This window comes from Sminthopsis crassicaudata, chromosome 6 (assembly GCF_048593235.1).
Source record: "Sminthopsis crassicaudata isolate SCR6 chromosome 6, ASM4859323v1, whole genome shotgun sequence".
Lineage (NCBI taxonomy): Eukaryota > Metazoa > Chordata > Mammalia > Dasyuromorphia > Dasyuridae > Sminthopsis > Sminthopsis crassicaudata.
In genome coordinates this window covers 70,197,003-70,219,385 of record NC_133622.1, presented here as the reverse complement: position 1 = coordinate 70,219,385, position 22,383 = coordinate 70,197,003, and the positions used below count along the sequence as shown (strand labels likewise).

The 22,383-nt window shown below is 34.1% G+C and overlaps 1 protein-coding gene across 5 annotated transcripts in view; it reads left to right on the top strand.

The window, feature by feature from the left end:
• The window catches only part of INPP4B (inositol polyphosphate-4-phosphatase type II B), a 910,680-nt gene that overhangs the window by 802,195 nt on the left and 86,102 nt on the right, over nt 1-22,383 (top strand). For all 5 annotated transcript variants that reach the window (XM_074275067.1, XM_074275068.1, XM_074275070.1 and 2 more), the window contains 4 exons: nt 6,063-6,186; nt 6,950-7,067; nt 10,159-10,299; nt 16,620-16,717. In XM_074275067.1, the coding sequence (XP_074131168.1) occupies nt 6,063-6,186; nt 6,950-7,067; nt 10,159-10,299; nt 16,620-16,717 (481 nt within the window). The remainder of the gene's footprint in view (nt 1-6,062; nt 6,187-6,949; nt 7,068-10,158; nt 10,300-16,619; nt 16,718-22,383) is intronic.

Genomic DNA, 22,383 nt, shown 5'->3' with positions numbered 1-22,383 from the left:
AGGGTAAAAGCAACATTTTACAGAGCTTTTCCAATACACCTCCTCCAGAACAACCTGAAAAAATATGTATCAAATCAAGTTCTCATCAGGAAAGCCAGTTAAACGTAAGAGTGAAACATTTTCCAAGCTCAAGGCAGCCTAAGAAGGCAGAAAAATAAGATTTTGGATTTGGAAACAATTGTCCAGAAATACCCATTTCCAATATCAAGATGGAGAACAGTGGGCAGGAAAGGTAGGGAACAAGGCCCTAGGTATGTAAAAACCTGATTACAGATGAGGGCAGTAGCCAGAACTCCCCATATCACCACCACGTTGGAAGTACCAGAAACTCACAGATTCCACTGAAGTATAAAAGTACCAAGAGAACATAAGTTTAGATTAAAAATCCTCACATTTGCAGAGGTGAGTAGAGCCCAACTATTTGTTGTAATCAGGTAATTATATAGTTATAATACAATTCAAAGTCCAGAAATGGGCTGGGAAAATAATAATAAACACCAATGACTCTGATCATAAAAATCATCTTTGGTGGTAAGAAAGTTCAAAACACAAACTCAGAAAAAGACAATGACTTGAAAATATCTATGAGCAAAATCTCAAAGAAAAATGAAGATTGCCCACCATCCTAACCTAGAAGAGCTGGAGAGAGAGAGAAACAGAGATAGAGATAGAAAAATTTTTAAAAAGGAAAAGAAAACAAAAACAAGATTAAATGAAAATGGTAGAAGAAAAAACATAGGGGTAAACTATAGATATAAGGAAATTATTAAAAGGAACTCAGTTTAATCAAGAAGCAAAAAAAAAAAATTGAAGAAAATAACATCTTAAAAATCTAAATTGGTCAAATAGCAAAAGTTATTAAAACTCACTGAAGAAAAAGCTCCTTAAAAGTTAGAATGAAAAAAGTTAATGACTCCATGAGAGTCATGAAAAAGAACACCAATAAAACAAAGTGAAAACACTGGAAAAAAATGAAAATGTGAAATATCTTATGGGTCAAACAATTGACTTGGAAAAAAAGAAATTGAAGAGAGATCAGTTAGTAATTATTAGGCTACTTAAGAGTCATAATCAAAAAGGTGATTATTATATTTCAAGAAGTTTCTCACACAGAACATGAATGCATACACGCATTATATACATTTGCATATATGTATTTTTATATATGTATATGTATGTAAATGACAGATATCTTGGACCTAGAAGGCAAAGTAGAAGTTGAATTCTCAGGAATATTATAGCCAAAATCCAGAGCTCTCAGCTAAGGAGAAAATACTCAAGAATACAGAAGGAAATAAAGCAAATGCTATGGAATCAGTATCCAGTAGAGAAAAAAAATATTTAAGGAAATATGAAACTTCTTCCAAGCTTTCCAGGTGAAAAGACAATGGTTGGATAGAAAACTTAACATTCAAACCCAAGACTCAAGGGAGACATGAAAAGGTAATGATGAATGAGAGATAATGAGGAACTTAGCAAGATTAAACTGTTTCCATTTCTTTATGGGAAGATGATACCTGTAACCACTAAGAACCTTTTTTTTTTATCATTAATGCAGTTAGAAGTAGTTTATTTAGATTGAGGGCATGGGTTTAAGTCTATTATACTGAGATAATCTCAAAAGAAGAAGTGATGACTAAGAGGCTGGAATGGAAATAAAGAATGAGAAAAATTAACTCACGATAAAAAAGGCACATGTGTGGAAGGTGAAATAGGAATAGGTAGCACTTAAACTTCAATTTCATTGAAACAGGTTCATGGAAGAAAGAACATACATACATAAGCACATACATATACACATATAACCACGTGTGTGTACATAGATATAGATATAGTGAGAGGTAGTCAAAGCAATATAGGGGAAAATGTATATCTCTAAATGTTTATATCAGTAAAGAAAGAGATAAAAGAGATATCATTTTGATATCTAAACCACAGATAGCAAAAACAGAAAGAAACTATTGGTGTAAATATTTTAAATAAAATTCTATCAAGAAGATTATAGAAATTTATCACAAAGATCATGAACTATGACTAGACTGGATTTTTGCTATAAAGGCAGAGATAGTTTAGTGTTAGGAAAACTACAAGTATAATTGACCAGTAAGTCAGAAAAATAGTAAACATTGTATGATTATACTAATAAATGCAGAAAGCTTTTGACAATATATAATGCCCTTTTCTAATAGAAGGGAGAGGAAGAAATGAAGTATTTCTTAAAATGTTAAATAGTATTTTCTAAAACCAAGAGCAAGCATTATGTGTAATTTGAATAAGCTAGAAACTAGAAACCTTTTCAACAAGTGACAGGTAAAGCAAAGATTTCCCTTATCACCATGGTATTCAAAATGCTATTATAGCAATTATAGGCAAAAAAGAAATTGAAGGAATAAAATTAGGCAAAGAGAAAATAAAACTATCATTCTTTCCAGATGATATGATAGTTTATTTCTAGGATTTTTGTTGAAACAATTACCAACCTAAGCATAATAGCATTATCTAAAATAAATCTACATAAATCATTAACATTTTGATAAATTAACCAACAAAATCTATCAGGAAAAGATAAATTCCAATTTAAATAACTAGAGGCAATATAAAATATAGGAGTCTACCTTTCAAGACCCATTAGAAACTATATGAACACAATAATAAAACAATTCACACAAATAAATATAAACAATTGGAGAAATTCTAAATTGTTCACAGGTAGACTGAGCCAATATAACAAAAATGACAGTACTACCAAAATTAATTTACTTATTCAGTACAATTATAATCAAACTACCAAGAGGTATGAAAAATTAATTTGGAGAAATAAAAGATCATGAATATAAAAGGAGGCAATTTTTTTTAATCTAAAGGGAGCAGAAAAGATCTCAAACTGTATTGTAGTCTAATAATTCTCAGAACAGTTAGATACTGGATGAGAAATAGAGTGATTGAGCTTTAGCATAAGTAAGATATGCAATATGTGGAAGAAAATGAGCTCATGTTTGATACACACAAAGATCTTAGCTATTACAGCAAAAAATCCCAAAGAAAAACTGTTGGGGAAAATGAAAAGCAGTTCAACAGAAATTAGACATAGACCAATACCTGGCTTTGTATAACAAAAGGAGCTCAAAATTGGTACATAATTTAGACATATAGAGGGATATATGCAAATTAGGAGATCACAGAAAAACAAATGCCTTGTTACATATGTGAATGAAGTAAGGGTTCCTGACCAAACATGTCATAAAGAGGCTCACAGGGAGTAAAATAGATCATTTTGATCACAAAAAATTAAAAAATTTTTTGCACAAAAATCCAGTGCAATCAAAATTAGAAGGAAAGGAAAAAAACAGAGAGCAAACCTTACAGCAAGTTTTTTCTAGTAAATGACTCATTTCTTAAATATAAAGGAAATTGAGACAAACATAAAACTTATAAAAGTAAAAATAATTTCCCCTTTGATAAATGATCAAAGGATTTGAACAGGCCGTCTTCGGAATAAGAAATCTAAGCTATACATGCTTATATATAAAAAAGCTCTAGATCACCAATAATATGGTTAATGCTAATTAGGATAACTGAGCCACTACTTCACATCCATTAGATTGGCTAAGTTGACATAAAAAAAAACTGACAAAATGCTAGAAGAGATGGGGGGAAATAAGTGCAATAATGAACCATTTGTGAAGCTGAATTTGTCCAACCATTCTGGAACAATTTTGAACTAAGCCCAAAGGACTATAAAACTGTATATCCTTTGACCCAATTATATATCAATACTTGGTCTGTTTCCTAAAGAAATACAAGGAAAAGGACCTTTATGGTAAAAAAATATTTCTAGCCACTTTTTTGTGGTGGTAAAGAATTGGGAATTAAGGGGAATGGTCTTCACTTAAGGAATGGTTGGATAAGTTGTGTGTATATGATTGTGATTTAACACTCTCATGTTATAAGAAATAATGAAGGGGAAGATTTCAGAAAAACCTGCAAAGTTGTTGCAAAATAAGGTGAACAGAACCAGGAGAACTATCAACTATTTTTATAAAGACTATAAACTTTGAAATACTGAGTAATTGATTAGCACAAGGATTAGCCATGAAAAATGCTTCTCACCTATAGATGGAAAATGGAGTCAGATTGTATTTTTTTTCCCTTTGAAACAAGACTAATGCAGAAGTTTATTTTGTAAGACTTTATACATATATATATATATATATATATATATATATATATATATATATATATATATATATATATATATATATATATATATTGTGTGTGTGTATGTATATACATAATTGATATCATGTTTCTTGTTTTTTTCAATAGGTAAGGGGGATATGGGTAAAAGGGAAATAATGTGGAACTAAAAATAAATTAATTAAAATTTAAAACTAATAAAATTCATCATTTCCTTCAGTTATAAAAATAAAATTTGTCTAAGTTGTCCATTGGATTCAACCTGTCAAAGAGGTCCATCTCTCTCTCTCTCTCACACACACACACACACACACACACACACACACACACACAATCTCTGATCCAGAAAGAGGAAACTACATCTCTGTTTCTTTCCAGTCCATTGCAAACAGAGCAACCCTCAGAAAGGGTATCTGCAATTCATATCAGACACAAACTCCTTTTTTTTTTTTTTAATTTAACCCTCCTATGACTAGATTGCAGATCTGTTGATGGGAATTGCATTATTAAGTGCACACAAGCTGGACAAGAGAAATATCGGAAATCTCTTCTTTTTCCAAGTGAGAGAGCTCTATTTCTATAAAAAGGCAGAGCCCCTCTCACATTGCAGCATAATATTATGGTGCCTTGAATACCACTCATTTATTGCACAGCTTAATTTATATATGACAAAACCAAAATATTAATTATAGTTATTTTATGCATTTTGTTGTCATTTTTCCAAGGAACTCTTGGTGCAGAAATTCCAAGCATGGATGTAGACTGGCAACTGATCTGTAACTTAAAAGATTTTGAGATTTGCCCAAGGGAGAGTGAAATGATAGACCCATGATGATATAAATTGTATTCGTTAGAGTCAAGATTTGAATTCAGGATCCCAGGCCCCCAGGCTCACCAGACTTTATTCTCCATGAAACACTGGTACTCTTTATGTTTATAAGCATGTGTATGTATAAACATGCACCCAAGAGGTTGCTCAGTATGGTGACCTGTCAGCCATTGAAAATTCATTACTGAAGCTAGATCTCGTTGGGTCTAGGATCGTTGGTAATAGAAGAGAAAAAAAAAATTCCTTCCTTTACATTTCCCCGTACTTTCTTATAATCTTCAACTAGATTCCAAGTTCATGAGGAAGAGAGAAATCATTGAAATTTTAAAGAGCCCTTGATTAATCCACCCTCCTTCACTTTATCTTTTCCCCAATGGTTTTAACATTTGACCAGAAAGAACCAGAGGATCATAAATCCTAAGCTAGAAGGTACTTGTCATATCATGTAGTCAAGCCCCCTTGCAGGCCAGATGAGAATAGTGAAGTCCAGATATGTGGAGTAATTAGTATACCCAAGGACATATACATAGAAAAAAGCTGAGTTAGATTCAAACCTAAGTGCTCTGACATTGGACACAGACCCTATTATTCAGTGGTGGGCAAAAGGCAATTGAGAATTCTTCTTACAATACCTCTAGTTGGCCAGTTCTTAGAAAAAAATGGAATAAAAAGGCAAATAATCTCAATGTCTTTCGTGTTTTTGCCATTGCTCACCATCTTCCATGGAAATGCTCTCCTACTGGGTTCCTTCCTTTTCCCAAAGATTGCCTTTAATAAATATTTATGTATATGTGTATACACATATATACAAATATATATATTTATGTATGTGGATATATATGTATGGATGTATAGATAGATAGATGTACATATATAGTTATTTAAATTATAATATAAATGCCAAATACAGTTGCATTAAATAATATGAATATTATAATCATTTCCACTCAGACCTATCAAGACTTAATTATCTTGAAATATTTAAAAATTAAATGAATAGTCCCGTTTAAGTATATTTACCTCATCCTTTTTTTAGCTTGCAGGATTGGTCTGTGGATTTATAATGAAATTACACTCAAGTTTGCATGATCCTGATTTCCTCCAGCAGCTTCACATGGTGGGCTTGGTTGTACAGTTTGAGGGACTACTGAGCACGTACAGTAAGTATTATTCCCTTTGGTAAACTTTATGAACATACCACTGGGCACATGAGTGTTTACCCAAGAAAAAATTTAAGATCAACATGAAACTCTAGAAAATTTATTCTTTAGCTGAACAACACATGACATTTACTGTAGTTTTTGCCCATCTAGGTCCATGCTACAATAAAACCTTTCATACTCAGATGATTTTATCTTTCTAGTTTGTTTTGAAAGTATAATGAGAGTGGATTAGAATATCAAACCCTGAATTTGTCATCTTTAAATATAGGAGGGTTATATTGCCATTTACTTTCAAATACTTAATTGTCTCAACTGCCATCCATTCAGATGTGCTAATTAGGGCACAAATGACTTTTTCCCTTGACCAATCAGGGCAGTGGGGTCAAAAAGGCTGCTTGGTTCCAGAACCAGTAGTTTTTAATCTAGCCAGAATTGTCATTGATGAAAATTAAATATCAGCCTTACCAACATCAAAGAGGCATTTTCTTTTACAACCTAGTTAAAATTCCCTCCAGCTTCTAAGTAAATATGTGCCACTTTCCTTCCCTCTAAGAGGACTTTAACTGTTGGAGTCTGACAAAACCATGCTTGTTTCAGCCCTGAAAGCTATCAGGTCCAAGGGAAAGCTTTTCAAATGGAATCACAGTACTCAATGTTATTCACTCAAGTGCCTAGAGCCAATTCCACTATGGGCAGATAATCCCTGGAGACATTTTTGTCAAATGACTTCTTTGTAATGAGAGGCCTTTTCCTTGTTCAGGTGAAGAAATTGGAATGCTGGAGGATATGGCTGTTGGCATTTCAGATTTGGGGAAAGTAGCATTTAAAATAACAGAAGCCAAATCCAATGATTTCTTGCCAGTTATAACTGGAAGGCGGTAAGTAGTGATTATTTCCTAAACATTAAGTCCTACTGGACCCTTAGGATTATTTTCTTTCAGAAAAGCTGATGGTATCATAAGATTTAATGCTGGAAAGGACCTTCATTTCATCAAGTCCAATCCTAATCATTTTATAGAATATTGATGTCAAGTCAAGGCTACTTAAATAAGCATCTCAAGAAGAATTTAAATCCGCATGTTTTAGACTTCATGTTCATTTCTCTATAACTTATACCATGCTACTACCTCTCTAATAGATGTAAATGAAGTTAAAAAGCTCCATCCCCCCATTTTGGGGTTTCTACCGCTCTGTTGTGAAATACTATTAGTTATATAGTGAAATTTAGCATCTAGCAAATCTCAAATGCAAAAAAAAAAATAAATAAAAAGCAAATTTCCATAATGGAAAATGTGATAAACAGTCAGCAACCACTTCTCATGGGCTAGGTGCTGTGCAAGAAAGACAGCCTCTTCTTCCCTTAGGAAGCTTACATTCTAATAGGGTAGGGGAAGACAACATGTAAAAGGTCACATAAAAATTAAAGGGCTAGGCAAGAAAAAGTAAAGGCAGCTTATATGAAGGCATAATAAAAGCCCAGGAGCAGAATTAGACTCTGGGCAAAAATAAAGGAATGGCTGACTTTAGCGTGCTACTTAAAATGAAAGTCCTGGGATGAATCAGCCAAGCAGAAGGAGAGACGAAAGCAGCAGTGTAAGAAGTCCAAGGGTAGAGATTCTAGGATAAGGAGTTTTTGATGGCATAATGGTGATGCTAAGAATGGGAATCATGCTTCTAATTGGTTGAGATTGCTTTCCTACTTTAAGCATACTACTGGCAGTGGGTAGCTACCCTCATGTGCAGAGTAGGAATTCTTTTCATTTGTGGACACCTGAGCAATATTCGGACTCCAAAATTCTGTAACTGTAAATATTTGTTGATCTACTATTGTACCGAATACGTCAATGCTCTTATGACATAGGGTGAATTTTAGAGGATTTCATGACTGTGGCTCTTTGCTCCCCCCGTTTATTAGGAACTAAGCTAAAGCTCCAAGGGTTTTCACTTTTTGCGGGAATCGTTTACTTAATGGCGTCATAATTCTTGAGATGACTGTAAATTAAATTCAGCTAAAAGCAGCAACATTTTAGAAAAAAAAAAGATGTATTTCCTCCAACAGGGGTACATACCTCCATTTTTCTTAATTATTCCTGACAATTCACTCCCGGATTGTGAGCCTTCCGAGAAGGGTTGGAAATAAATAGCCTAGAAGGTCAGAGCATGATAGGCAAAAAAATCAGGAATAATTAAGAAAAATGATGGCATTGTAGAGTACTCCTCAAAGAGGAGAAAAGAATTGCTCTGTAAATCATTTCAATCACTGCTGTTGTGTTGGCCATCAATTTCTCTTTCTGTAAAGACACTGGAAGAAGTCTGGTTCAAAGTAGACCTATGTTCCTGGAAACATTATGACTAGAAGGAAGAGAGAAATAATCCTCAGAATCCCTCTTCTTATTTCCCTTCCTTTTGATGAGGGAAAACTAACATGAGATTCCATGGCACAGCATAAAAGGAAGCTATTGTCCCCTACATGTCTTCATTTAAAAAAAAAAAGTCTCTATTTCTTTGAATAAATAAATTGCTGTCTTAATTAAAGGCAACTAGAGGCCAAAAAGATAAAGGTTACCTTGAATCTCATTCAGAATGATGATGTGGAGCTTTTATTTTTAATCATTGCTATTTCTTTTAATAAAACTGAGGAAAACCCAGAAATAAGTCTTCCTCACACATTGCTACCAGTCAGTACCAACCCACGAAGTGCTGAGATTAGTGCAAATAAAATTTGTTATCTTTATATTCTTCACAAAGTAACTTTCTAGAGCAAGTTGAAACAAGTTTTGTGCAGGAAGAGGCTCAACAATGTCTTGCATTTTTGTTTCTTACTCAATAATGTAAATCCAAAGACATATAGCTCGATGCCTTTCATCTGAAGGGCACTATATACATGAAGTCATTGATGAGAGGCAAAATGGCCTAAGTGGGTAGAGGTTTTGGGTTTAGTCCTTGCTCTGACACTATCTATGTATCCTTTTGCCTCTTAAAGCCTTAGTCTCCCTACCTGTGAAATGGGAATAATGATATCATCTATCTAGTATATAAAGTATTTTGAAAACATTTCGATACTATTCATAAATGCCAGCTGGGCATTTTCCCACTTTCCTTCCCAAGAGGAAGATAAATAGTCAGCTTTCTGTTACCACAGCCAGTTAAAAACAAGAATGACAATTGTGATAAATGGTACCTGCAGGAGAAATCCTGATACTGCTCTTCATCACTGAGTTCATAGCTGTTCAAAATGACCATAGGACACAGTTCCCTGGTCACATACAGGTAGCTCCATGGGACAGTATCCTTATGTCCATGCTTTAGTGAGAGAAACTAAGAAAGAAAAAAAAAAAAAAGAAACCGATATGACAAAGGAACTCCATGTTTGTCTTACAATTGTGACTTTTATTACCCCAAGACACATAATAAAACTTCAGCATTAGCTTATTCTTAGATTACTTCAATGTAGTTTACATTAAATATAGATTAACTCCTTACATTTTCATAATAATGAAAATCCCCTACTCCACTAATCTCAAAAACACAAAACAAAACTTTTGACTTTGTCCAGTGTTTAACACAGTGCCCACCACAGAGAAGGTACCTATTGATTTATATATGTTTGTTGACTTGGTTGAGTTATTACTGGTTCTCGCCATCTGTGACATGGGGAAGTTCAGCTTACCTCACTGAGCCTCATTTTCCTTCTTGGAACAAAGAAAGAGTGTGATTAGAATGGATCTGTAAGGTCAGTGCCATCTTTAAATCAGGGATCCTCTTATCCGTTGATCATTTTTGTTTTCCTCTTTTCAATGAATGGTTTGCCCACCAGACAGTAAAACTTATAGGAACCATCAGCTTTTTCCTCCAATAAGCCAATAAGAAGGAGCTTTTAAAGGCTTCTTGCCTATTATCATAGAATCATAACAATATATGGGATGTGAAACTCTTTCCCTCCTTTTGTTTTTCTTTGTTTTGCTCCAGCGAACATTATGTAATAGAGGTCAAACTTCCAACCAGGATGTTTGAGTTGCTGCCACTAGAGATTAAAGAAGGGAAGCTATTACATGTCTACCCAGTCCTCTTTAATGTTGGAATCAATGAACAGCAAACCTTGGCAGAGAGGTAAGCCTACAATGAAATTCCTGCTACCATTTCTCTGCGATGTGCTGCAAAGTCCCAGATGTCTGAACATCTGGGACTTGGTTGGAATCAGGCTCAACATATTTTCTTCTATCAATCCTAATTTGTTAAGCAAGGGGAAAACATCAGATTTAAGGAAGCTAGTTCCAGTCTCAACCCAAATATATGATAAACCAAAGAAAATATGAGTAGCTATACTGAAATATATTTGAATGAGCCATCTTGTTTTGCAAAATAAAAATCTGATTCAATAAGATTAATGTTAATTAATTATAAATGCAAATAATATGTTGATGATAAGCACTCAAATGGTCATTATCTTTGATCTTTTCTAAATCAAGTATTTTATTTCACTATAGTCAAATAATTATTTCCACCACTGTGTAAACTGAAGTCAATAATTAATAAACAGTTATTTATTAATATTAATTGCTATTACTATGTACCAGGCACTATACTAAGCATTTGAGAGTATATATAAATGGAGAGAGAGAGAGAGAGAGAGAGTTCCTACTCTCAAAGAGCTTAGAAAGGCAATACATTAAAAGGAAGTTGAAAGGAGTTGACTTAGTGGAAAAGGATATTACTTGACTCAAGGATATGGTTGAAAAGCCAATAATATCAGAGTGTATCTATCAGAAATGAAATGTTTTGAGCTAAATTCCTTCTTTAAATGGAGGTGTTGGAGTTCATCACTCCACCCTTCAATCAGAGCGGGTAGAGGGAAGTGATGTAGTGTCTGCTTTTCTTCAGAAGGTTAGAAGCAGCAAGGATGTATCAATAGCTGAATGTCCTGCTTTGTTCCTTACGGTTCTGTTTAATAGATCAGTCCTATATCTTGCTGCTTAAAGTTACCAACTGTGTGATCCTGGGCAAGTCACTCTTTTGCCTCTGTTTCCTCATCTGCAAACATTTGTTAATAAAAGTATCTACCTCCCAGGATTGTTGTCAGGATCAAGTGAGATGATAAAGCGCACATCATAAATTTTGGCTATTAATACTATTATTGTTTTTAATATTAATTGCATCAGATGGTAATATACCTTTTGGAAGAGCTTAAGAGTGGTCCCCCTTTTTCTTGGATGTTCCCTGATGTGTATGTGTGTTCACTTATTTTGATCTTTGAATACTAATTCTCCTCTATCTTGAGCATGTAGCCTATCTGTCATTCCCACCAGCTTTTCACTGAGTAATAAAGAACATTTTGCTTGCTTCTACTCCTTCAGTATCAAATCTGGTTTTCTCACTTCCCTACCCTTACTCCAATTTTATGACTAATCTTGCCCTTGATTCCCATGGTATCCAAGGCCATGCTCAGCAGTGTGTTTTAGAATCATCTTTGGTGGTTTTTGAACCCCACAAAGATACCTTTGTTTGTTTGTTTTTACTGTGATTACAAGACAAAAAACTTCCCTTTAGATTTGTTTACGTAACAAAGTTTCTGTTCATATTTTTTAAAAATAAAGAAACTATTAGGTTTTAAACAGAAAGCCAAAATAAATAAGAAGTTTGGCCAATAATAGCTGAATTTTGATCTAGAATCTTGGATTGCTTTTCTTAAATCTAATTAGTTCTCTGATGTGTTCAAAATAAAATCTGGGCTTATTAGCAACTTATTCTTTCTCTTTTATGCTTCCTAAGATCTATGACATAGCATTTAGTGTCATTACTGAATTAATTTTCAGAAGTAGTATAGAGAAAACATGCAAAATTTTTTTCTTGTCATCAGCCATTGCTTAGTATGCTCTAACCTTCTTTGGTAAAGGTGTTTGCCCTCCATATACATATAGGTCAATTTTTACTTAAAAGGACTTTAAAACGGAGGCAGACAATTGTTTTATAAAGAAATGTTAGAGTTAAGAATGTTGAAGATTATTCCAGTAAGAGTCAATTGTGAAAAGAATAAATGGCAGATTTTGTGGCAGATTTATAGATTTATAGTCTAACACACACACACACACACACACACACACACACACACACACAAGATTTCAGTGGAATCAGTAAGGTCAGTGTCAGAACTCTATATTGATGCCATGGAATCAATTTCTTTTCTTTTTTTTTTTTTCAACACAGGATTCACACACACACACACACACACACACGAATGTAGAACATGGTCAAGACAGAATGAAAATGGATAAAAGGCACTATTTAGGGCAGGAATTCTTACCTCAGTGTCTATGAATTTAAAAATAAATTGATAATTGCACTTCAACATTAGTGGTTTCCTTTGTCATCTTGTGAATTTTATTTTATTAGCTTAGAATCATGATCCTGAGAAGAAGTCCATGACACAGAAAAGGTTAAAAAAATCCCTATATGATGAATGCTGACTTTTACTTATCCTGAACATCTTTTTTTTCAAATTTTTTCATGCTAGTCAATTCGATTCATATCCACAAGAATTTACGTATCTTCTAGGAGCAAGACGTTATTCCTGGTACTGGGAATACAAAGGGAAAATTATAATCTTTATTTTCAAAAGAACTGTCATTCTATTGTAATAGCTATTGTTTGTTTGTTTATTTTTTCCTATGAAGCTGAAGCTTTTCTAGCCATACTTTTGTGTGATTTTTATCTTAGCTTTGGCTTTGTTTGAGAAAAGGCCTTCCTTGGTTGCTTTTAAACAATAGTTTTCATGTCAATCAGTCAGAATTGTCAGTGAAAAGATTACATGGACTGGCAGAAAGAAGGGTTGCTTTGCATTGCACATGGGTATGAATTGCTATACCATCAGAAATAGACAGAGCCATAAGTAGTTATCAGAGTATGAAATCTAAAGTAAAATCTAAATGAGCACCACACAGAACTGTTGTGGAACAAATGAGAGGTGAGTCAGAGGCAAGGTCTACAGATCAGTGTAATTCATTGGATTTAGTGGACAGGAGCAGAGTTGAAAGTGTAAGAAAAATCAAAGTTTCTCAGGAAAATGAGGAAGGATAAACCAAGGGAAGAAAATTTGTTGTGCTTAGTAGATGTTCCTAGGAATCATTACTTTATGGAAATTTTGGTCTCCAATTCTGCCTCCTTAAAGACATTTTGCTTGCAATAGCCACATAGTAAGTAGATACTTTATTATTTTCCCCCATTCCATTTCTGAGTTAGAACACTCTTCTTCTAAAAATCTGATTTTTTTTCTCATACTTCTGACATGTCCAATATTAACTATTGTTTTATGGTGCAATATATTGAGTTTTAGTTCTAGCTTGAGCTTTTTAAATGTAGAAGTCAATATCTAACCTGCCCAGTTGCACAGCTGTGTAATGACATAATATAATTATGTTATTAGATTATAGGTAATATATTGTACCAACTCTGGCTTGGGAAATAATATAGAAGGCATGATTTCTAATACAAACTCTCCTACATACTAGTTTTTTGATATGTGACAAATCATTTCTCCTCCCTGCAACTCTATTCTTTATCTGTAAAGTGATAAAAGTTGGATGAGATGTTCCCTAAGATCTCTTCTGTCTCTAAATTTAATAATTTTTCACCTTATATCTGTGCCCCTCTCTCTTCTCCTTTGCTAGATTCAAAGGTGTGTGTGTGTGTGTGTGTGTGTGTGTGTGTGTGTGTGTGTGTGTGTTTTATCACTTTGGACACTAAGCCTAAGTTGGATGGCCATTACTTGGAAGGAAAGAGAACGGAAATAAATAAAAAGACATGAATTATAGTTCTGACTATGACACTAATTTGCTTAGTAGCCATAGTCAATAAGTTAATCCAATAATGTGAATACCTTCCCTAGCAGAACGGTTGATTGTACAATTTGTTCTAAGGCCATTAAGGTACCTGAAGCAGGAGTTTTGGATCCCTATCAAACATGGGAGTCACCAAGGTCAACTGATGAATCCTGGGCCATTGCCAGTTATCTTGACTTTTGTCCTGCCAATAGTGGGACTTTTATGACTATGGAAGAGAGAATGAGACTTTCAACTCCAATTTATGGGCAAACCAAGAAATCACTTGTGATGTCATTGGTTCTCTTAAAAAACAAAGGACAAGCAAAAATGACAATTTTTAGCAAATATTAACTGCTCTCAGTTTTATTTTCCATATCTTTAAAAGAGGGAATTGAATCAGATGACTGCTTAGATTGAAGATTCTATGATCCTATATTTTTTCCAGTCATTATCTACAAGGATGCTGACATATCTAAATGAAATCAGAACAAGAACAAGAACTAATGCTTAGATAGTGATTTAAGATTCACAAAATATTTCATAAATATCTTATTTGAACTTTACAACAAGCCTGTGAAATAGTTGCTCTTATTGTAGTGAAACTGAGGCACAAAGATGAAGAATTCTATAAAAGCACCTACTGAGTAAAATGATGCTCACACTGAAAAGATGAAATTTAATAAAAACAAATATATAACACTTTCTTAGTTTTCAAAATCAACTAAGGTCATGGAGGATGTGAGCAACCTGAAAATATTTAAAAACCTTAAGGATTCTTAGCTTCATGTGAACTCATTATGCATCCATATTGTAATATGGTAGTCAGGAAAGCTAATGAACTTTCAGGCTATGGTAATGAAAGTGGAATGGTTACCACAGAGATGATCCAGAACATATACAGAAAATGAAGGACATCCAGTTCTGACCCTTACTTTATAAGGGATACTTTAACACATGGAGAATGAAGGTATTAATACCCTGTAATATATATTTATTCAAAAATCATTTTTAAGCATGTGTCAAGAATTGTGCAAAATGCTGGGGACCCAAAGACAAAAAAAAAAAAAAAAAGGCGGGGGGGAACATGCAATGGTTCTATAAAAGAGACAAACAGCTTATAAACTGATTTGCCTAGAATGTTCATGAAGAAAAGTATTCTGCAATAATCCAGGAAAAGCAACCTGGAGCCGACTAAAAAGAGCTTTAAAAACCAAATGTAGTAATTTCCCTTTTATCCTTGAGGCAAAATGGAGACACTGGAAATCATGAAGCAGAAGGGGAATGACATGATCAGATTTGTGCTCTAAAATTGTCAATTTGTTATCATGTGAAGAATGAATTAGAGAGGGGACACACAATGCAAGGAGACCAATTAAAAGACTAAAACATTAGTCCAGTTGAGAGGTGAGGAGGATCAGAAGCAGAGAGCTTGGTGGTTGGATGAGTGAGAAGATGGGAAAGATGTAAGATATATTGTGGGAGTTAAATTCACAACATTTGGCAACTGGATGCCCTGAACCAAGTCAGTTTGTTCCAAAGTCTAGAGCATTTAAAGTAGGCCATAGGCACAATTTTTATAGATATAAAGCATTCTGATTTTTAAAAACATAAATGTCAAGTTAGCTGTCATAGTATAATATTTCTTGGAATGAGAAGATTTTAAAGTGATATTCTTAAATTATCCAATAAAGATAGTGTGTTCTGATCCCAAGGAGTAGACCACCACCCAGCTTGCCCCTTAACCAAAAAAAAAAAAAAAAAAAAAAAAACCAAGAAAAAACAGATATAGTGAGTTTGTAAAATCATTTATAAATCTACCCTTCCCTCTTCCTTCTCCCAATCCCCCAATAAAATATTATTTCTTTTAAAAAATTGGAAACTGATTTGAGGGGAAAGAAGAGTGCAAGAGGACTCCTTAATATAAGGAAATAAGGACTTTCGAAAGCTTGCAGGACTTTTTTTTTTTTTTCCCCCTGAAAAATATGTTTAAGAAAAGAAAAGTCTTAATGGTTAATTAATTAATTGATTGGTTAATGTTTTTCAAATTCCTAAATCAAAAGCACAAAATCATATTTCACAAAGGATCAGTGGATCAAAAGGACAAAAACAGTTCTAGGTCGAATTAGGGGAAATTAACTATGCACAGAGTCCACAAAGGTATGATAGAATTCCTGTGGTATCCAGAGATTCAAATCAAATAGGACGGTATGGCAAAAGCAAAGTCTGGATTTTCTGGGAGTTCAATCAGGAACTGATTAACAAGTTTGTGTTAAAATTGGAAAACACAGACATTTGACAAGGCACTCTAGGGAGACTTCACAGTCCAGCACAGAAGACAAAGAATAAAAGGCAATCCAAGATATCTGATATTCTGAGGAAAAGGAAATGAGGAAGTTCACACCCAATGCTCTTTCTTCCTAAGAGGAAAATACTTTCTGGTTATAAGGAAGGGTGGGGGAGATTTAAAGATTGTAAAAACATTGAAAAGTTGGGGTGAATTGAAGTATCTGTTGTTTGGAGAATACTTTAAAAAAGAGAGGTTCCCTTCTTAGGAAGTCTTAGAATCATACTTTGTTTTTTTTCTCATTGCCTTCATTATTCTTCTTTTTGAAGATTTGGAGATGTCTCTCTGCAAGAAAGCATTAATCAGGAAAACTTTGAACTCCTCAAGGAATATTGCCAGTTGTTTACTGAAAAAATGCCTCCTGAGTGTAAGTATGCATCTTCTTGAGTATTTGAACAAAAAGAGCATAGAATGGGAGGGAGGGTAGAAGAGAAGATCATTATCTTTATTGACTTTCTGAGACAGAGCTACTGATTTATAGGAAGATTTGTCAAGTTATTCTGACCTCTTTGGGAGATCTTCTTGACCGTATCTTGCATGTTTATTGTGGCTCTTCTACACATAAAAAGTAAAAGAGAAGGAGTAACTATAAATCCAAATGAGAGTTTATCAGAAACGTGTTTGTATTAAATAGTTATATTAGATATCCCATATACAGTTAGTGTTTCTAACCTGTAGTAAACCAACTATAAATATTCACTAAGGATAAATTTGGATAGGAAGAAAATATATAGTATATGAAATAATAGGGATGGATGAAGACACTTAAAAATTAAAGCCATTACAAAATTTGATATCATTTCAAGCATATTATGAAAACTATAATGATGTGAGGGGCTTGCTTTAAGTGCGCAAAGCTTAGAACTTAACAAGTCAATAAACATTTTCTAAGTATTTACTACTTCCAGGTGGGCAACTAGGTGGTACAATGCATAGATTGCTGGGTCTAGCAAGGATGACTTTTCTTAATAGGGTTCAAATCTAGTTTCAGATACTAGCTATATGGCTCTGGACAAGTCATTTAACCCTGTTTGCCTCAGTTTCCTGATCTGTAAGATGAAAAATGAGCCACAAAAGGAAATGGTAAACAGAAATTCTAATCTCTTTGCCAAGGAAAACCCCAATGGGTTCAAAATAAGACCAGAAATGACTCAGTTTCAATAACAACAATAAAAATATGCCAGACACTGTGTAAATGCTAGATTTATTAAGAAAGAAAAAAGACAGTTCCTGCTCCCATTGAGGGAGGTGAGCTGGAGAAAGAAGCTGAAAAGGGGAGGGGGTGGTACTAGGAAGACATAATGAAGTCCAGAATAACATAACTGGCTGGGAAATGAGGAGATTGTGGCTTTTGGTATCCTCCTTATATAGAGCATAGAGAAAGTTCCCACCATTCTCCATAACCTCTCCAGTCAGAAGGAGGGTCGAGCATCAAAGACCTAGAATATTTAGGTGGTGGGAGTTTCAAAGTTGATGGATTGAAGTCTCATAGGATTAGGAGATTCTGATGCAATCCAAAGAAATGCAATCAGGTTGCAAATGAAGGAATGCACAAAATAGGTAAAATACAACCCTTCTCTCCCTAACACCCCATGCCATTTGATGGAGCAATTATTATTTTTGTTCACATTATAGTTCAGTGAATTAGAATCCTGTATTGTTTTAGTTAGAAGATCTGGATTCAGATTTTAAATATCCCTTCTTATTTGTCACCTTATACAAATCACTGAATTTCCCTCAGTTTCTTCACCTTATTTATAAATGAAAATGTTGTAATAAATGTCTCCTGGGATTTCTTCTACATCTAATTTTAATCCATTTTATTTAATCCATTTTAATTGCATAACTTTGGAGACAAATCTTTTCATCTATAAAATGAGTTGAGGCAATAGGAGGGTGAGATTAAATAACTCTTAAAATTTCTCCTGAGTTATGAAATGTATGAATCCGTGAAAAGAAGGGAAAAAAAGTCACTTTATCTTGATATCATTCAGCTTTTTTCTTACCATAACATGGCAACTAATGCTATAAGCAGTTCAGCAGCAGTGAGCCAAATATTGATTTGGAATTCACCCAGATACAGTAGAAAGTCCTTGTATGTGAAAATGTACCCAGGGAGAAGAAATTAGACATTTATAAAGTTCAGCAAGCATGTGTTGTTTTAGAATAGAAGCTGAAGCTACAATCTGTTTATCATCATAAAGTACTGTCTTTGTTTAGCTTGAACTTTTTTTTTTCCCCATGGGAAGAAGTTTTTACAGTCAACAAAATCTTATTGACCTGCTATAGTTTTAAGAAGCACCGTTTATGATTAAGAAACACAATGTGTTGTGAACATGAATTTGAGAAGTTTTAGATTCTAATTTCACTTGTAATACGTTCTGTGTGATCATATGGGGGTTTCTTTATGAACAAGTCCCTCAGCCTTTTTCATCCTCAATTTCTTCATCTATTTAATGGGCATAGTAATGGGGGCTACTTTGAGGGTTATCATGAGTGTCAAATGAGATGCAAACATTAAATAACTGCAAAAATGTCAGATATTATCTGCTTTATCAAATGTAAGGCAAAGTGATCCACAAATAAGAGCTTACAAAAAATATTTTGTCATTGTGAAGAGGAAATTTATTCAGAACAAGGGGAATCAACAAATCTTTCTGGAAGAGGAATCTTGTTTAGTTCTCAGAACACCAGCAAAACATTTTTAACAATTCCTATTTACATACTGCTTCAAAGTTTACAAAGCACTTAAACACAATAAGGCAGTTAGTGAGACAAGTATAATCCTCATTTTCCATTTAACCCTCCACTAACACTCTAGGACTCATAAAAATGAGATTTATTATTAGGTGTTGATTTCAAAGGGTTGAAATTTCTTTTGGTTTATAAGATAGCATTTGGAGTTTACTCTAGGAAATTTCCAAATAGATTCATGTCTGTGTTTCCACAAACACCAGTGATAAGGTCTCTAGCTGCCATCCAAGCACTTAAGGTAACAAATATATATTTGATAAAGGACATTCTTCATTTCACACTGCAGAAAAATCAAAGATTCAACGATCTTACAGAAGCTCATAAATACACACAGAAAATCTATAAATAGTCTATTGACTCCCTTCAAAAAGAAATTAAATTCTAGGATAACAATGGATGTAATAGTGCCATTCTGTCTACACTGTCTCCTACAGGGCCTTAGATAATCTTTCCCAAGTTTATACTTTTACCCTATGGTTTATGCTCTCCTTGGAAGTCAAACAATTTAAGATTGCTAAACAGGCAACAACACTCCCCCAAAATTTCACTCAAATAAAATAAGAAATAGGCCTGTTGGCTTACTTTTACAGGCATTTTCAAAGGGGGTAACTACCCTTTCCATCTTCTGAGCAATAGAATAGAGGTAGTTCCAAGATGCATAAGGGTAATGGGAATGTTTTCTTTGCATAGAAGAAATTATATATTTGTCAGAAAAGCATGCACAGTGAGCCATAGGAGAGAGAAATAATTGAAGTCTAAAGAGAAGGAATAATAAATTAAAGATTTATGATAAGAAATGAGGGTAAGGAAATGAATAGAGAAGATGAATGGAATCAAAACACAAACACAGGAGGTTAGAATTGATGAATAGGAAGAAAACCTCTTCTGAGATTATAAGGAAGAAGAAAAATATAGGTAGAAACAAAGAAATTTTAAAGTGTGGAGTAGAAAGGAATTTAGCAAGCTCCTATAGTGATTTTGATAGTCTCAGTAAATTAAGAAGGAGGACATCTGCTGAGATAAGGGGGGCATATTTGGGGATGGGAACTTGTAAGTAGAAAAATCTTTAGAACTCTCTAAAGAGAGTTGAGTATTGAATACAAATTTTTTTTTCAGTGAGGTGCTTAGCACAAAGTATGGAACATAGACTCTTTACAAAGGTTGATTGATTGATCGAGGCAATGTTTTTTAGTGGCAAAACACTGAATTCAAAGTATGATAATATGAGTTTTGACTGCTAGTTTCTCCACTTGCTACTGGAATTCATTTAGGCAACAAACTTAGTCATCAAACATTTATTATCACCCATTATGTGAAAGTCACCATGCAAAGTGCTGGGAATAAAAAGCCTCAAATCAAACGATACCCATTTTTGAGGGGGTTTATATCATATCTAGAGAGAAAAACTGTACAAAAACAAGCATATGTAAAATAAATTTGAAGGGCAAGGGGGAGGAAAACTGGAGAGACTGAGAAAGACCTGACGTAAAAAAAAAGGGTTGCTTAAATATAGTTCTGAAGAAAATAAGAGATTCTAAAGGATAGAGATGAGGTATAGTGACAGAAGATGGAGTGTCATGAGAGAAACAGAAAGAAGGTCAGTTTGACTGGACATTAGGATGCAGGAAAAAGAATAATGTATAATAAAATTAGAAAGCCAAAAGGAGTGCTTATATTGGATCCTAAAGGCATTAGGGAGCTATTGGACTTTATTGAGTTGAGGAATGATATGGCCAAACCTGCACTTTTGGAAAATCAATTTGGCATTTGGGTGAAGGATGGAGAGGAGATGTAAGGGACTTGAAGCAGGGAGACCAATTAGGAGCCTTTTGCAATAGTCCGGACAAGGAGCGATGGAATCCTGAAATAGGTCTGTAGACACAGTAGGAAAAAAGGGACAGATTTGAGTGATATTGGAGAGAAATGACAAGATTCGATAACTGTTTTTATATATGAGATAAGGGAGAGTGCCTTGTCAGGGATAATGCTGAGGTTGTGAATCTGGGTGATTGGAAAGATAATAGTGCCCTTGAGAAAGAAAAGAGAAAAGTTTGGAATGTGGGATGGATTTGGAGGACAATGAAGCTACTGGTCCAGATGACTTTGAGGGCCTTTTGAACTGCTATTGATGTTTCTTTGACAAAATAGCATAAGGTAGTTCAATAGTCTGAATTTGAGGTGACTTCCTTTCGGAATTTCTTCTAGCACTTACTGAATCCCAAAACAAAACTTTCTTTTAGAGCAGCTATGCTTGCCTATTCATACACTCAGATGCCTTAGAATGCTTTGCATTTAGATTTTAATTATAATTGGCTATTTGCCCTCAACACTTAATATTAATTTTTAATAGCAAAAAGAAATTTACCATGTGGGAAACCTTTGACTACTTCTTTGTCTCCAAGTCTAATAAAGAATGAAAATGGATGGAACAATGTTCATTTTCTCATCAGTTTAAATATTCTTCCCCCTCCTTTGGTTGCCACAGTGCAGAGGGGGTGGGACTTCATATTCTAACTTCACTGAGAGTTTTTGGGATTTCATATTCTAACTTCACTGAGAGTTTTTGCTGTTTACATTATCTATAATATCCACACTTAGAGGTATTCCCAGCTTTCACTTTCAACTTTGTTTCTACACAAATCAGTTCTTCAGAGACTTTTAACACATCTGAGTATATACTTTGAAGGTGTAGATGATGATTATTAACAGGTGTGCAATGTTCAGATAATGAGACTGAAGCTACTTTATGAGCAGTTTTGGAATAAACATTTCAATGAAGGTTGTTATGTCTCCTAAAAACAAAGAGAGCTCTCTGATTTGGATTCAATTCCTTCAGAATTTACAACATACCCAGGGGTCTAACACAGTGATGGGCATCAGGAAGAATAGACAAAGTAGCTGGAAGAGCCCCTCCCCTCAAGGTGCTCAAATTTTGTAAGGAAATAACGACAAAGTAGCAGGTGAGAAGGTTCTACAAAGATATAAGAAATCTTTTTTTTTTTAAACATAAGAATAGATCACAGGATTTAAAACTGGGAAGATCAGTCAGGTAAGCTCCTCACTGTTGAGCTGAGGAAATTAGACAGAAACAATAATACTGCATTGATCCAAGATGACCAGATAGCTAAAAAATAACATTTGTGATCTGAACATAGGTCCTCTGATGCCCAATGCAATAACCTTTGTACCATAACATAAAGATGTGCATTTAAAAGAAGATGTACTTCAAAGTAGCTCTTAATTTGTCATTTATTCACAGAATCTTCAGTCTCATTCATT